Genomic DNA, 17,557 nt, shown 5'->3' with positions numbered 1-17,557 from the left:
GTGTCATGGACATTGCACAATGCACAACAGAAATAAACAAGCTTTTCTTCTGTTATAACAGATATTTGTTTTTATCTGAAAAACACAAGCATCAAAGCATCAACCAGCTACTGACGAAAGCACTGCATGCCTTTTTTATCCCAACAATTTCTCACTTGACTTTTCCATTGTTGCCTCCCTCGTCCTCTCTTTGCAATCTGGTGATATCCTGTCAAGTTTATGCTCATATGTGTGTGTCTACTTCCTGTTTTATTTTGAAATATGTTCTCATTGTGTTCAGTGTTTCTTTTACTTCCTGAGTTTTCCTGCCTTTGACTCTGGTTGGATTTATGGACTTTGCTTTTTGTGTGATTTCCCTGAATGGACTTTTCTGTTTTCATTGACTGCCTTAATATGTTTGACCCCTGACTGTCTACGTAAAGATTTGGAGTTGATAACTGTTCTTGTTTTGTGTTTTCCGCTGCAACTGAGTCCCAATTTTGTACTAGACCATCACAAATCTGTAGAATATGACATGGTTCAGGTTGAGAAAGATCTGCTAATTTTTTGTTCCAGCTGCAACTAATTTTTCAGAGTCTGACCTAATTTTTTTTGGTCCACATGCTTTGAAAAAATTAAGCACAGAAACGAGAACAGAACCAGTTCCATGTTGGTTAAAAAAGGAGTGTGAGTGGATGTACATTGATGGTGAAAACATGCTCCGAGTGGTTTCATTGCAGCCTTCTCCATCAATATTGGACCAATTTAAAAAAAGTGTTGTTCCCAGTGGTCACTTAGATACAAAACGTGAGAAAATAGGGCCCAGGTAAAGAAAAAAAAAAAACAAAAAAAACTAAAGTCCACATTCCCTACAGCATAATCTTGACTCATCTCAACCCAAACCCTCCTCTCAGCTCTGTGGGTTAAGATGGTAAAAATGGGATTTCACAAGAGTGCTTTCACACCTGCCCTGTTAATGTGCACCTCCTCCTGTACTGCCTTAATATGCACATTCAGCACATCTAATGCATCAAAACACTGTTTTCTAGTTGGAGCCACGCCTCGTTTTCAAACTGTATGGTTTGACTAAAATGAACAATGACAGCAATATAGTCCACGATGAGCAGCGCTAAAATCAACCTGCGTAGTTGTCCCTCCATTGTGACATTAGAAAGTGTCACATTTATCTTGCAAGTGTACTCTTCTTCAACGTTTGCTTTACTTCCTGGATTTTTCCCACATGGAAATTCTGACCAATCAAGAGCAGCTTTCTCACACAAGGCATTTGATCTGGTCCGCTTGTAAATGCTGCCATGAGAACACGAATCAACTCTAGGCAATTATACAACTTCGCAACAAAATTAGTCCCTGGTTCAGACCAAAGCAAGACAACAAGAGCATCCTAAAATCTTCTTGTGTGATCTGAAGTTGTTAGTCTAAAAACTCTCTTAGAGGAAGATCCACTCTGACAAGGAGACAAATTAGAGACAAAACAATGTTTTAATCGTTAAACTCAAGTGTTACTTCCCAATTTAATTAAATTCAACACTCACCACCCAGAAGAGTGTTGTGTGAGCCAGGGCCTGGTACTGGTCGATGGTGGACAGAACGCTGAGGATGAGACAGGCCAGAACTATGAGAAACCTGCAGGGAATAAAGCAGTTATTACAAGTTTTATGTAATTCCTTTCTTCTTTGTATTCTTACATCATCTAATTGGATAATGGTGTCCAACCAGCTCTTGTTTACTTAAAAAACTTCATTTTCACTGAACTCGTCATCAGTCGAGAAAGCACGAAACTCCTCGAATTACTTTCCACCTCATATTCATGTCAACATTTCACACTTTGATTTAAACAGCAAAACTTCAGTCAGCTTTGGTGTCTGGTTCAAGTCTGAGCTTCTGAGCTTCTTAAAAAAAAAAAGTTTCAAGACAGCATAACATTACTTTATATTTTTGTCATGAAAAGTGTCTGACTGGATTTGAGAAAACATTCAAGGACAGCCCTCTGGAGGAAATACTGTGAACCTTTTGAACTCCACCATATGAATGCAAAGCGTATGATAAACTTGTCAAATAATGAGCGCACAGGTTTGTATGCACACACACACACACACACACATACACACAGTATCAACAAACACTAAATTGCTCCTTAACATTCCCCTTATTCCCCCTCAAGGTCACAATTGTTTCAACTACAGCAACAGTAAGACGTCTGTAACTCCTCAACCTACTTATTATAAAGATATGTTATTTCTCTGAGACCGGGCTCCGAGCTGCGACACTGTATCAAACACATAGCTCTCATAGCAGACACTTTTCAGAAATCTTTTTTTGGTTACTTGGATAAAAAAGCAGCTTATATAACACAAGCCTACACACACTGCAACACCAATTAAATTGTAGTGGTCAGTTTTTACAGCCGTTGATAAAAGTCACAAGAAGAGATCCTGTTTAATTTGATGGTAGTGGAGGAGGAAAGCAGGGCGGACTGCAATATAAGTGATGAGCCATTCCCAAACTCATTAACCTGTTCACACATGTTTCAGCCCTCTGAGCCTCAGTTCCTGTTTTCATTTTTTTTTTTTAATGCAGTATTGCCTCCGCTATCAGAGTTGAAGTTGGGGTTACGTTTCACCACATTTCATTATGTTTGTCTGTTAGCAGGATATCTTGGAAAATTAATAATGAATGCGCATTAGACTTTGTGAAACACTTGGCATCGTGGCAAGGACAAACTGATTAACTTTTCATTTCCGTTGGCGAGAGATGTGGTGGTGAAACTCTAAACTGGATTCACATGACACCATCCGAGTTCATTTGTCAATCAGCTGACTGAACAAACTTCCATTATTGGCCCAGTCAAACACCATGGAGGCTCTGGACATTTGGCTTTCTGATTAGATATTGCATCGCCAGTATTTATTGCAAAACTTGGTACACTGACAGACGAGCAGTTCTAATGCCTGCTGAACAGAAATCAAGCTGACTTAATAAAATTTGACTACTGTATTATGAAATAGGATGTACTTTTCATTCATATACTGTAAATAGCATACTGTATGTGTATGTATACCTGGGAAAGGTTCCCAGATCCCAAAATAGCATTATTTGGATTATTTGTATTGTATTTGTATTTGTTTACATGTGAGGCAAAGATCAATGAGAAAACTTATTACTGTCTGGCTGTTGTTGCCTCTGTGAACCACTCAAGTTACAGTTTACATCATAGACTGTAAAAATAATGGACGTAGCCACCGTGACGTCATCTTTTGGTTTGTGGACTGGATCTTCGTCCCTACAGCAGAGAAAATCCACACAATCTGCACAGTTTCAAGATGGACACCTGAGATTAGTGTCACCAATTCAGTATTTGACCAAATGTTTCTTCTTCTGGTCCTGAGTTATGACATTGAATGGCCAGAGATGTGTTTTACAAAACATTATGATGTCATGAAGTGAAGCTGACGTTTGACCTTTTGGATATAAAATGTCATCACTTTTTTTTTTAATTTTATTCTAGTAGACATTTATGTGAAATTTTACAAAATTAGCATATGAATTCTTGAGTTATGGCCAGAAAAATGTGACCTTCGATAACCAAAATCTAATCAGCTCATTGTAGAGTCCAAGTGGATGTTTGTGCCAAATTTGAAGAAATTCCCTCAAGATGTTACAACCAATGGCTGTTGATGGCCAGAGACAAAAACATCTGGACACAAGTGCCTGATGTGTGGGCTTGAATGCTCTACTTTTTTAGTAAGTAGGAGACAGAATACACCGATTCACAGTGACATTGTGCTGACAACAACAATCACTTTCAGGTAGACGACTGGCAACTGACTTGAATTGTGGAGATATGTCAAACTTATTTATTTCTGTTGTCATTGTCAACTGGTGCCATGCTACACATGGTGGTCCGACCTTGTTTCTGCTTTGCTTATTATACTTCCACACTGGCGATTTTCAGGTTGTCCATCTGTCCATCCGTCCATCCGTATGTACATACATCCCATTCTCATAACATGATAACTCAAGAATGCCTCAAGGGAATTTCTTCAAATTTGGCACAAATGTCCACTTGGACTCAAGAATGGACTGATGAGAATGTGGTGGTTGACAGTCAAAAGTCAAGGTCACTGTGACCTCACAAAACATGTTTTTGGCCATAACTCCAGAATTGTTTTGCTAATTATTACGAAATTTCACACAAATGTCTAACAGCATAGAATGATGACATTTTATATCCAAAAGGTCAAAGGTCAAATTCACTGACATCACAGTGTTCTGCAAAAACATTTTTCTGGCCATTACTCAACATCATGACTCAGAAACAGAGGAGAAGACATTTGGTCAGATACTGAATTGGTGACACTCACCTTCGGTATCCACCTTTCAACTGTTCTGACTGTATAGATCTATAGAGGGTGTGTGTGAAGCATCCATGTTTTCATAGACATGAATGTAACTGTAAGTGCAACAGTTTCATGGAAGCATACAACCATGAGGCAAAATTCTATGTACTGTGTTGCTTTGCTAGCTACTATGACGGCCGCAGCAAAACATATTTTAACCCCTCAAAAGTCCTACCTAAAAGAGCAATATCAGTTTAAGTGTAAGCCATATTTTGAATATTTTCTCCACTTTACCTTAAACACTAACCAATCAAGGCACTTGTAAACCATAAACTCTTTCTGCAAAGGTAAAATTATAGTTTTTGTCAATTGAGTCTGGTGGCTTTGAGATAATAGCCTCAGTTCCCCGGTGGAAACAGCTGTTTTACAGCAAGGTAAAGCTGTGAAAATATTCTAAATATAGTGTTCAAGTGAAATGATATAGAGTTTTGTAGGTGGGCACTTTTTTAGGTTGCTAAAAACTAACCAATTGAGGCAATGTTTGCTCACCACTGTTTGACTTGCTGAACATGACGCAAGGGTTTTCTACAGCATTCTAGTAAACAAACTTTGGGATTCGGTCAACATAGGTAACAGGAAATGAGGACAAGGAGAGACCAAAAACCTTGCAGTCACAATGTGTAACTGGTGTAAGTGGTACTGGGGACTGAATGAAAACCAGTATGGGTCTGGCATATCTTGACTACACTGCACAGTGTTGGTGGAAGTATCTGCTCCACTGTCATCTGGTTGATATTGACTTAAGAAAACAGCCCAAAAGGACCAGTGTCTTGTTACTATATGAGCACACTTGATGGAAACTATGTGTAGAGGGAGTTATAGTTTCCAGCCAGTGTTTGCACCATGGAGGCTCTTATCACCACATGCTACAGCCTGAGTTTATTGAAGACTGGCCAGGAATCTGAACACCCCCTTTTAAGCTAACACACATACACACACAGACACAGGCTTGAACGTGCACGCCACACGTCAACACAGATAAAAGACTGAGGAGAGACCTGCTCAGGGAAGATGGACTGGTGTGTAACAAAGCTAACAAAGCAGCTGGTTCTGTCTGAGAGAAGAGAACACGTAGACAATACAACAAAGCAAAGTGAATTCGTGGCTCGATGTATGTGTCATCTGCAAAGTGACATCTACAGTCTATTAAGATCAGGGCACATTGGGCACAGACAAAAAATGCTCACGAGTTAGGACGCAGTGTAATTTATAAAATCTTATGTTCAAATGTGACAGACGCAGTTGAAAAGAGGATCAAAAGAAATACAAATGAACATCAAACTTTCCAAGCCAAACACTCCGGTATGCTAATGGGTGTAATTTGTCAGCGGAGCTCTGCTTAAATTATTTCAGAGCATTTGAAATGCCAGTAAACATACACGCTCAGTATGCTGAGCATACACGAGTGCTTCACTTTGAATTCATCTGAGACGATCTGACTCGTCAGTCCTTCTCTACTAACTGCACCATCATATTTCACTTCCTTTACCTCCAGTGGGCTCAGTGTAGCAAACAGACAAAACAATACATTGGCTCAGCTACATAGGCACCACTGAACTCTAAACAAAAGCTCAAAGCATTGCTCCTATCTATTATTGATGGACAGATTCACTTGCAGTCTGCTGTGCAGTGAGTGTAGAGACAAAGCAGGGGACAGGATAAGAGTTAGTAGTGACGCTGCTGACCATGTCACTAGCTGTTACCATCAAATATCCTGTCGGGAACAACAATCATTTGTTATTTTTATCGCTGTGCTCTAGAGTGATAAAAGAAAGAAGATAAATAAAGCAGAAGTATGCACCACAAAACTGAGATTTAGATGATTACACTGTGAGAGGAGATGTGTATTAAAGTGGAGCTTTAAAGGTCCAGTGTGTAGGATTTAGAGGGGTGTATTGGCAAAAATGGAATTTAAAATAATAAGTATTTTTTCGTTGGCACATAATCACCTCAAAATAAGACTTGCTGTGTTTTCGTTATCAAGATTGCCATGTTGCATAGCAATGTTTCTACTGTAGTCCAGAACAGACGAACCAAAAGCTGGCTCTAGATAGGGCCATATGCATTTTTGGCTGTGCCACCATAGTAAGTGACCCCTCCACGACAAGAGCATCAGAAAACAATTATCTTTTACAGTGACACTGCTTTATTCAGTGTTTTTACTAGTTTAAATATCACCAGGTCAGTTTTTGAGAAGAATGAGACCTCTGCGGATAGTTTGGCTCCCGATAAAAACTCCCCCCTGAATGTCTGGATAACTAATAAAGGATAACTTCGGTATTTTTCAACCTGGGCCCTATTTCCCCATGTGTATGTGTGCGTGTGATTCATAGGTACAACTCGTTTTAAAATTGGTTCAGTATTGAGGGAGGCAGATGCAGCCGGCAGCCGCGAAACAAGCTAAAACGGTAACGGGCGCATTAAAAGTGCTTTTTTTCACCACTGACCGGTTCAGATCGCCAGTATTATCTCTGTAAATAGCATACTAAGTGTTTCCCTTACCTCTGGGCTGTGACGTCATCTCGCGAGAGCTTTGCTTGTTGCCGGAAGAAAACAGAGGAGCCATGCTGAGCGCCGCTCAGAGTGGCGCTGGTTGTCTCGGAGTACAGTTGAGAGTTTTACTGCATCGATTGAAAACAATGGTTCGTGTTTGTGCTTATCCGAATTGCGAGAACAGGATGTTGCGCAACACCCCATACAGCTTTCACAGGCTGCCTTTGTCGGACGGCGAGATGCTGAAGTTGTGGCTAGTTGTGCTACAAATGGATGCTGACACTCCTGTCCAGACACTGCGCCTTGCAGACCATCGGGTCTGCAGTGCTCACTTCTCCCAAGATGACTACTGTCAGCCGAAGAAGACATCCAATCCTGAAACACCTCTTCCTCAAGAAAACAGCTGCCCCACGAGTAGAGAGAGCTACAGACACAGTGGAGCAAAGCTCTTGCGAGATGACGTCACACACAGCCCAGAGGTAAGGGAAACGCTTAGTATGCTATTTACAGAGATAGCACTGGTGATCTGAACCGGTCAGTGGCGAAAAAAGCACTTTTATTGCACAAACTTATACGGGACACATTTGCCCCCATTACCGTTTTAGCTCGTTTCGCGGCTCCCGGTTGCATCTGCCTCCCTCAATACTGAACCGATTTTAAAACGAGTTGTACCTATGAATCATATGCACACATACACATGGGGAAATAGGGCCCAGGTTGAAAAATACCGAAGTTATCCTTTAAGTTATCATAGAAAAAAGGTGAGCACACATTGGCAGGTGCTGTGACCAGCCAAATAGGGTCGGAGAAACACTGGCCCTTTTACACAGAGATTGTGCTGTAGGGCCGCTAAGAAGTCCCTCCTGTATGCTGCCTTTGCATTTTGACACAGGACCAAACAACGGGAGCATCATGCAGCTCCGGTGTGTGATTTTAGGCAGCATGCCAACATCGTGGAATCTAAGAGGCGTAACGGGCATGAGATGTAATGCAACAGTGTCAGCCTAGTGTGACATATAACATACACATCAGCAGCGTTTTATGGCATTATCATGGCAATAGTAATCATTTACCAGCCCTCTTATATGATGGCTGTCTCTTCCTCTGCTCAGAGGCAAAGGAGCTCCTATGTTCCCCGATCGGGGAACATAGGACCCTTTAAAAAAAAAGGGTCCTATGTTCCCAGCTTTCCCCAAAAGGAAATATGTTCCCCGCTTTGTATGGGACCAGGGAACATAGAACCCTTTTTAAGAAAACTGTCCTATGTTCCCCGCTGTTGCCGGGGAACATAGGACCCTTTTGAGAAAAAGGGGTTAGGGTTAGAGTTAGGGGTTAGGACCCTTTTTTTTTTTTAAAAAAAAAAAGGACCTATTGTCCCCGGGTCCTTTTGGGGAAAAGTCCATACAAAGCGGGGAACATAGGACCGGGGAACATAGAACCCAGGGAACATAGGTGCGCTCCCCTTTTTAAATCTTTCAGCAGTGGATCACACACCTAACATGTTGTCAAAATATCACACCCATCCCATCCTGCCGGCTGTTCCTTTCACACTAACGTTGATTCGGAGCTGTAACTACCTAGACTGCCAGCTTAAAGGTGAGACAACTCTGTCCTTCTATTCCGAGCGTACCTTTTCTACAGAATGGCAAGGTGGTAATTCCCACCTTGAAGAGGCAGTGTACAAGGGGCTATTGATTTGTACTGTGAAGCTGCTTTATTCAGTGTATTTAATGTGTTAATATGTTTAATACCGCTCCCAGTGAATTCTCCTGAACAATGAACACTGAAGGATATCTAACCGAGGGAAGTTTCAGCTGGTTTAATCTGCAGTCCTCACCACCATATGCCACTAAATCTCCCTAAATCTTACACACTGGACCTTTAAAGCCTTGTGTGTCATTTGCACAGAAGCCTTTTTCAGGCAAGTAAAGGGTTTGGCTAGTATGGGGTTAATAGCTCGGAGATATAAGGTAGTCACCAGTGACCTTGTCTGTGTGCTCCATTAAGAATCTGAGCTCCTGTGTTTTGTAAAAGGAGAAGAAAAGATAAAAGCAGGGAAGCCTTTTCCCCAGCTACTAAAATATTGGATTGAATACAAACAGCTCAATTCAAAAACGTTTCTCAGATTGAAAGGAATAACAATGCATGAACCCTCAGCTTAGTTTGTTAAGTCATTAAAAATTGTGTCAGAATTGACTTCCTCCAGCTTGATACTGTTTGACAGAATATCTGTTTCAGTTTAATGGAGTCTGAAAAACACTTTCTGATTTGGCTCTTCTCTTAACTCTCCTGATCGACTCATCTACAACCGGCATGTGGGATGGATCCATGCTGCTCTAAACCAAAACACTGCATTTACTGTGAGACTGTAGCACACTGCAGACAGACACCCAGCGAGAGCATGGCATATAGTGTATTAATTGCATAAAGCTAAAAATATACCATGTTCCTTTCTAGAGATACATGGTGTTGCTTTCTTTTTACCTCAGTATAACAGAGCTGAGTCCCTGCAAGCATACTGTATCACCACACACACACAAACTGACAAATATATGCATGTGCAAACACTCGCACACACAAGGGGACCTCTGATAAGGACTCGGGTCACTCTGACGTTCGAGGTTCTGGGTCAGTGATAAGGCCATGCTTGTTCTTAACTGCTTTTCTTCCACTCAAAACACTTGCAAAACAAGGTACTGAACTGACCCCAGAAACCTGCTGGATGGTTAGACATCCTAACAACATGCTCGTACAACAAACACCTGCTTGTACTAAAGGAATGAGAGAGCTTTTGTCTATGATACACAATCAAATTAAACCTACCTAATGGAATGTAACAAAACTGCAATGGTGACACTTCAGAGATGTGGTTTTAGGTTTCTAAAGGTGTGTTTTTTGAAGTCTTTCAGTGTGCAGCTTCCTGTCATCTTTGTCAGTAGAGGTGTGATCACATTACACCTCTGTCCTGCAATTATTGTTAAACTGAGGCAGACACACAATGCAGAAATTCAAGGATGTGCTTCCTTATTTGGTGCAATTTCCGGGCTAGCACCAGTGCACTTGATCTTCGATGATTACCTTAGATAACTTTTACCATGTGTATGGTGAGCCAGCAGAAACACAGCTGGACATGTAGAAGTCATTATTCTAGCATACCAGCTCTATGTTTTGTGCAATTTTGCAATATCAGACTACAAAGTGCAGCATCGCTCTCACACTGTTCACAGTTTGTGTTCACTTTGTTCAATGTTTATTTCAACCGTAGGAACCGCAGACATCCTATCCCTTTTTAGGGGCAGAGAGCATGAAGCAGTTTCCTTCAAAGCTAGGCTAATGAGAAAGAAAATTCAAATTTGGACCAACAGGTTTGGCGTCTGGTGGAGCTGAGTTGCAGCAAGCAAACAACAAACAGTGCCGAGTTGGACAGAGTGAAAAACTTGTCGGCCGTGAAACACACTTGTTTCATCCTTAACATCTTCATAAAACAACATTGTGTCCATATTATCACCAACATACACACCCGAAGAAGTGAAATTGACTACTGACACCTTTGGTTATGAAAAACGTATTGATTCTGCAGCCAAGGCGAGACAGCTGCCAGGAAGCAGACAGCAGCAGAACGCTGTTCAAGACCAACAAACAACATAGGCCGGTACTTTCAACAACTTCACGGGACATGACAGTTGTGTTTGTTGCAACCAAACCAGGTGTTTTAAGCCAAACATGATGTTTTTCAAACCCAAACAGAAGATTGAAAATTGAAATGTAAAGTTTCAGCATTTCGGCTACATATAAAACGTACAAATGAAACATATCCGTGGTTTGCAGAAATGTAAAATGCCAACATTTATTCTGGAAACTGGGTCGGATATTGTATTTTTAAGGTGTGGTATGCAAGTCTGGAGAAATATGAGCCCGTTTTACACATAGATCACGCAATAGGACCGCTACAAAGTCCCTCCTATAGGTCGTCTTTGGGGTTTTATACAGAACCAAAGAATGGTGGCGAAATTTGGTGTGATTTTATTTAGCACGGTGCCATCCCAAACAAAAGAAGTGTGACGGTTGTGACATGTAACACGACAGCATCGGCCTCTGGTGTGATAAAAAACATATGCATTGGCAGCGTTTTATGAACAATAATAATAGCATAACAATCATTTACCATCTCTGTTATATGGCGGTTGATCTCGTCCTCTGCTCAGAGGGTAAGGAGCTTCCTGACCTCACTGTTTTCCTAATTTGCAGATATTTTCAGCTGTAGTTCTTCTTCTTTGAATTGCTGCTAACTGCTTTTAGCTGTCGTTTTGGTGGGTTGCAAGCATAACATGTTGTCAAAACGTCACAACCGTCCTACCCATGGTCCCATCCTGCCGGCTATCCCTTTTACACAAATGTTGATTTGGCGGTGTTACTTCCTCTACTGCCAGCTTAAACGTGAGACAACTTGATCCCCGCATTCTACGATCATACCGCTTATAAAGAACAGTGAGGCAAAATAATGATGTAGAATTCCCACCTTGAACAAGCTGTGTTAAAGGGGCTACAGTTGATTGTTTCGTGTCATTCCCTGGTTGTCAGCAACAATCTTAGGTTGGTAGTCGGACCAAACCACCAGCCCAAAACTTTGGTGTTTGACAACCTGGGAACGAGACTGCTTTGGTATTTACAACCTGTTCTCATTACAAAGTCATGTTGTAGTTTTATTGTTGTTGTTGTTACTGTTGCAATGACTTGTTGTGTTGTCTTGCTATTGTTATTGCTGAGGCCATTGTGTCATGAATATGTCCTATTTTGTTACTGTTTTTCTTATATAATAGTGACTTTTAGCAGAGAAATTATTCTCTATTTCCTGCCAGGGACTACAGATGAAACTTAGTATATAGCTAACTCCTGTGCAGCTAAGTATCTGTGCACTGTCCCTGTTAAATAAATAAAATAAATAAAGAAATAAAATTAAATCAAATAGCGCTGCTTGGACAGTGATTTCTGCTTCAGGCACTGACAAATTGCATCCTTTTGCTGGTGGTGTGATACGCCATCAGGCATTTATAGTGCCACCAGACAGCAATGTAATGTAAAGAGCTGGAAAGTGTCTATTGGCCAGGTGGGAGGTGAGGTGGATAAACAACACTGGACTTTCACCCAGGAGCCCCGTGTTTGCTTCCTGTATGCATGTTGAGCCAAATCGTGATGTTTTGTACAAAATCTAACCACGTGCATTTGTTGCACAAGGAAATAAATGTAAATAGGAGGTGTAAGTTTATTTTGAAAAAGATTAAATTCATCCTCCAACAGAAACTGTACATTTCCTGTAAAAACCGAAGGGTATTTTGCAAAGACACAATGCATGCAACAGGTGTAAATTGACATGCCAACCTGCAACATCGACAACAGACACACCCAGAAAACCTTTTGCATCGAATGTAGATGTCAAAAATCCACTGACAAAGCTGTGACATGAGGAGTTGGGAGAGAGAACATGTTGGCATTTCACATCCTGGTAATGAGACTCAACAATCAGCTGTATTGCTCCAGGGCTGCACACTGCACCATTAAGAAACACTTTGTGGTGCTCCCTGTCGTTTATGCAGTCTGAGCATTCTTTGAATCAGCATGCAGTGGCCATTACAGGAAGGTGAATGCAGCTTATCTTGCTGATTAACACCTCATGTACAGTCTAATAATATAATTAGGGCTTGGCAATATGGAGAAAATCAAATATAATAATATTTTTGACAAATACCTTGATATCATTATTGTAGGGTTTATCATTGGTGCTTTCACAACGTATTTACACATTGAAATTTTTGATAAAGAATTATCAGTAATGCAGATTTAATGACTTAGTGAGCAAAGGTGAATAATAGAAGAGCTGGAACAGTCTGGTAAGTTCAGAAAATGACATAATTTTACTGTAATAGAGCCTTTTAAACCAGGAAAAGACAGCACTTGTGATATTAGGATATCCAAAATCTAAGATATCATATTAAGATATTGATTATTGAACTACTGCCCAGCCCGAGACACATGCTTAAACAAAGAGCTTCCCGTAAACACAACAGCCACTACCGTCCCCATTACTGTGCAGTTATCCTTAGTAATGTTCTAATGTGTTTGAGTTGCACCGTGTTGGCTCGTGCTCCCTTTGAGTCACTGAGACTCTAACCTGCTCCGACAGGCTGCGTTCCCCTGCGTCCCCTCCGACACTGAAGGGTCACAGGGTGGCAGCGCCAGACGGGGCCCGCTACCTCCTCCACAACGAGCACGCACACACACTGCCAAGTTTAGCTGCCTGCTATCAGTGCCAGCAAGCGTGGACAGACAGCACACATGGGGGGGGGGGGAGCTGGAAGATCATATCCCACATTCCTAAAGCTGTGTCTGAACACTCCAGTCTGGATCTACTGGACTGTCAGTTTCCTGGATGTGTGTTCATCCCAGGAAAAAATAAAAACAGTGAAATGTATCCTTTGGCATTACATCAGTGGTGTATAGTGGTGTTTATCATGAGTTACATTCCATTATTCAACAAAAAGACAGATTTCCAGGCAACCTGACAAAACTGTCACATCAATTTTGGGTGGTGAACCGTAATGTGACATATTCATGATTTCAGAGCTTTAGCAGATAAAATCCATCCCACACTGGATTACTCCAAGTTTTATGTTCATTACTAGCTGTATTATTTATATTTCATTTCCAGTAAACCAGGTAGTTTCACACACCTGTCACACCTGTCAGGAAGGGAAAAATACTAAAGCATCCCCTGTCAGGTTGGATTGGTTTAAAAGTTTTGCTGCTTCAGACTCACTGAATGCAAACCTCTCTGTGTTGTTGTACTCAAACTGTTCTGCAAAATTAAATGCTCAATGGCGCTGAGGAAAATAGCCTCCCAAATGAAATATCTGTATAATATCCCTTTAGTACTCCTATGAGGACGAATTTTGTCTGAGTTTCTCTACTCTGTGATGAATTATATGGTGTTTTTTAATCCACTATGGCTAGACTTAAATATCCTTATAATATTCCTAGAGGAACCTTCAGTTGTGCAGTGTTATCTGTGCAGCATCTTTCTAAAATTCACAGGATTAACAGTTCTTTGTAGTGGAGGCTTCCAAGGCTCTACATGCGCAATTAACTCCCTGTTTAATTAGGATCTTAGAGTTGCAATTATACCCTTGAATACCCCATGGATCAGGATGATTATGGAAATAAAAAACACTCACACTGTGAAGTGATACACGAAGCATTTCCAGCCAGACGGCCTTTCCAGAAAGTTATACACGCGTCCTTGGATGTAGGCGCGGGTGAGGACTGGACGGACCCCGATGCTGTACACCGACATCCGCACAGACATCCGGGGATGGGATAAGTACGGGTGGACGTGAACAGTTGGTATGACTGTCGGAGTGTTACCATCCCCTGGCATTTTGTCTCTTTCTGAAAACGTGTCGTTGCCCACAGGTGTCCCTGGATCAGGCGCGCTAAATGTGGTTTCCGACAGCTCCAAATCCGGTGGTCTGTTTCCACGTGCCAGCCCAGAAGACCTCCGTGAGTTCCCCTGACAGGGGGCGGAATTAGACATTGCAGGTTCCCGTTATTCTTTTTAACTTTTTCACAGTTATTTCTCGGTCACTGACTCACACAGACAAAGTGCTCGCCCATGTGCGGTTACCTTCTGTTGTGCGCCTGATCTCACCAGGGCGCATAAAACTGCAACATAAACTGCGTTATTAATGCTCTAGATCACCAGGACGGTGTTTCTTTAATTTAACTTTACGGCTCTCTGGGTTGTTGAGGTTATGGCGAGTCTCAGTCCTGAATGAATGTCCCCTACCTCTTTCAGAACACTTATCAGCCTGGAGAGCTGTGGGCGCCAGGCGGTGCGCTATGAGTCGCCAGCTGTTCAGACATTTTACTGTTTTGCAAAACTGCTCCAAAGCAATCTGCAGCTGATGAACTCCATCCTCGGATCTGTGTGAAAAATACACCACATTATCTTTCCCCCCAAAATGATGACTTTTCACACAAAATGCAAACTGTAGAGAAGAGAACTGTAAATACAAATGGCATGTGGTTCACCTTTTATGGGCCTATACATATATATAAATATAGCCTATGAATAATTTGGTGATGTACTGATGTTAGTGAAATGCTGCCACTCTCACAGGCATGCATGTATGAATATATAGATGCACAAATGAGTAGCAAACGAAGCAATTATACAACTGAAGGTTACCAGTGACTTGAGTTCCAATGCTGTAAAAAGCTCCTGCATTATACTCCAGTATTCATAAACATAAAGTAATAAAGGTTCAGGCCTAACCCGTCTGTAAGAGAAAGGGTGACTCCACCAACAAAAGTCAAAACACAAGATTAAAACCTGCGATCACAGATTGATAAACAGGTGTTTTTAATATGTCTATCAATAGAAAACAACAAAATAATATGGAACTTCAATCACGATCACTTCGCAACACAAACTGTTTTGCATGTCAAGTGAGTCAAGTTCTACAGTCTTTATATGTTTATGGTAAAAATGCTTTAAATGGGAACACCATCTAAATTAAGAATTCCAATATGTTATTTCCATGGCTGAGGAAAGTCCAGTCAGTTTTTGTGAATATGAGCATCTCTCTCTCAAAGCCAAAAACCAAACAAATAAATCTCAGACTTGTGATGTCATAGGGTATAAGGTCTGGAGCTCCATAGACAATGAATGGGAGCCTGATTTTATGGACCCACGGGATGTTTGTGGGTCTTATTCTAGTGTAATGTTCTCAGTTCTGAAGCAGAAAATGCAGCCATATAGACTGAATCACTGTGATATCGCACTAACGACAGCGATCACTTCTGGGTAGAAAACTGGCAGTTGATTATGGAGATGTGTAAAATCAGCAAACTTGTTGATTTCTGTTGTCATTTTCAGCCATGACTGTAACATTTACAGATACTTAGTTAAAAACTGCGGTCCGACTTATCTGACGTTTCTGCTGTGCTTATTCAAGTTGCAACACATTCTCACTCCGACCTCATCATGTCAAGATACGACATGAAAGGTACCCTGGGTGCATTTGTTGTTGACGTTCGCTGTGTCAAGTTCTGCCTCTTACATACAGTCTCTTTCAAAATAAACGCACTATGTACATCGGTAAAACACCTTGAACTGGGTTTGGCTTCAGAATCTTAAGAGACGTGAACACTGTGTTTGTTGGACCCATCTGCCACCAATCCCACCCACCCTACTCAGACTTTGGTTGCCTTAACTCTCATTCGTGTCGCCAAGCACCATTAAACTATGACAATGATCGTGATCGGCCGTGTATCATGCCAACGTTAAAGGACGGCTTTTTCCTTTCTTCTGACGCCACAAGTCACTGCCCAAGCGCTGGATCTTGATGACTTTGGAATGAGACTGCGTTTGCTTATTTTATGCATTTTGTTGCTCTGCTATCATCTTTGATAAACCAATTCTACTGGCAGAGGAGCTAAACAATGAACCGCTGTGGACGGGACAGAAGCAGAATGTACTTGAGCCTCCTAAAACAAAATTAATGTTGGTGTAAGTGTACGCAATATTTGAATATTTACTCCGTTTTACCTTACACACTAAACAATCCATGCCACGGTAGATCAGCAGCTCAGTGTTCTGCAAAGTAAAATGAGTCTGGTGACTTTGAGATAAAGTCTTCAATTCCCTGTTGAAAAAGGCTGTCTGACTACAAGCAGTGAAAATACTCTAAATATACTGTAGCGTACACTTAAACTGAAGTTTGTCTGTTTTTTGGTGGGTCTTTTTAGGTGGGTAAAGGCTAACTAACTGTGACAGCGTTTGCTCAGCGCCATCAAATTTTATGTACATGATGTGAGGATTTTCTACCCTGAAGTTGTTGTAAATAAACACTGTGATTTGGTCTATAATCAGAACATTCTCCTGGCTGCTCTCAGTGTCTTCTATAACATCTTTCACCATTAACTGTCTATGGAGCAGCGCCAGTCTTTATACCCTATGACATCACAAATTTGAGTTTTAGCACCCTGCCTTTTGGATTTGGGAAAGAGTTATTCATTTTTACAGATTTTTTTGGACTCCATAGGAATAGTGTCTGAATTTTGAAAATGGGTGTAGTTCCCATTAAAGGAATACTACACCCCAAAGTGACCATTTGTGTGTCAGTTACTTCAGATGTGTTACCTTGAATTTGTGAGGCAAACTTAGTTAACTTTTCTCACATGCCTCCATAGTGAACAGAGAACCAAAAACTACATTTAACAACAGCAAAACTGTATCAAAACATCTGTTTGCAAACTTTCACACAACTCGTGCAGTATAATTCAAGTCTCGTTTACTCAGTCTTATGCTCAGTACGTCCAAAGCACATGCGCTTTTGCTAAAACATTACTATTTAAAACAATTCTGCCTTCAAGTGGCCGGCAAAGTAGAACACACGTGGGTAGAGGGTTCGTACTGACATGTTGGATTTAGCTTGTGAAGTACTGAGCATACAAATGAGTAAATGAGACTTAATTTATACTGCACAAGTTGTGTGAAAGTTTTTAAACACATGTTTTGATATAGTTTTACTGAAAACACATTCTCCATTTACTTCACTTAAATTTTCTGTTCATTATGGAGGTGTGCCAGGAAAAAAAAACTTTTCTTC

The 17,557-nt window shown here is 41.0% G+C and overlaps 1 protein-coding gene across 1 annotated transcript in view; it reads right to left on the bottom strand.

The window, feature by feature from the left end:
- Nucleotides 1-14,703, bottom strand: part of kcnq1.1 (potassium voltage-gated channel, KQT-like subfamily, member 1.1) — a 74,174-nt gene extending 59,471 nt beyond the window's left edge. The window contains exons 1-2 of the mRNA XM_049562457.1: nucleotides 14,120-14,703; nucleotides 1,533-1,623 (exon numbers count right to left, since the gene is read on the bottom strand). Coding sequence (XP_049418414.1) covers nucleotides 1,533-1,623; nucleotides 14,120-14,478 — 450 coding nt within the window. The 5' untranslated portion in view covers nucleotides 14,479-14,703. The remainder of the gene's footprint in view (nucleotides 1-1,532; nucleotides 1,624-14,119) is intronic.
- Between the last annotated feature and the right edge of the window lie 2,854 nt (nucleotides 14,704-17,557).

This window comes from Epinephelus fuscoguttatus, linkage group LG2 (assembly GCF_011397635.1).
Source record: "Epinephelus fuscoguttatus linkage group LG2, E.fuscoguttatus.final_Chr_v1".
Taxonomy (NCBI): Eukaryota; Metazoa; Chordata; class Actinopteri; order Perciformes; family Serranidae; genus Epinephelus; species Epinephelus fuscoguttatus.
Note: the sequence above shows the minus strand (reverse complement) of the source record. Positions and strands in the feature narration are given on the sequence as shown.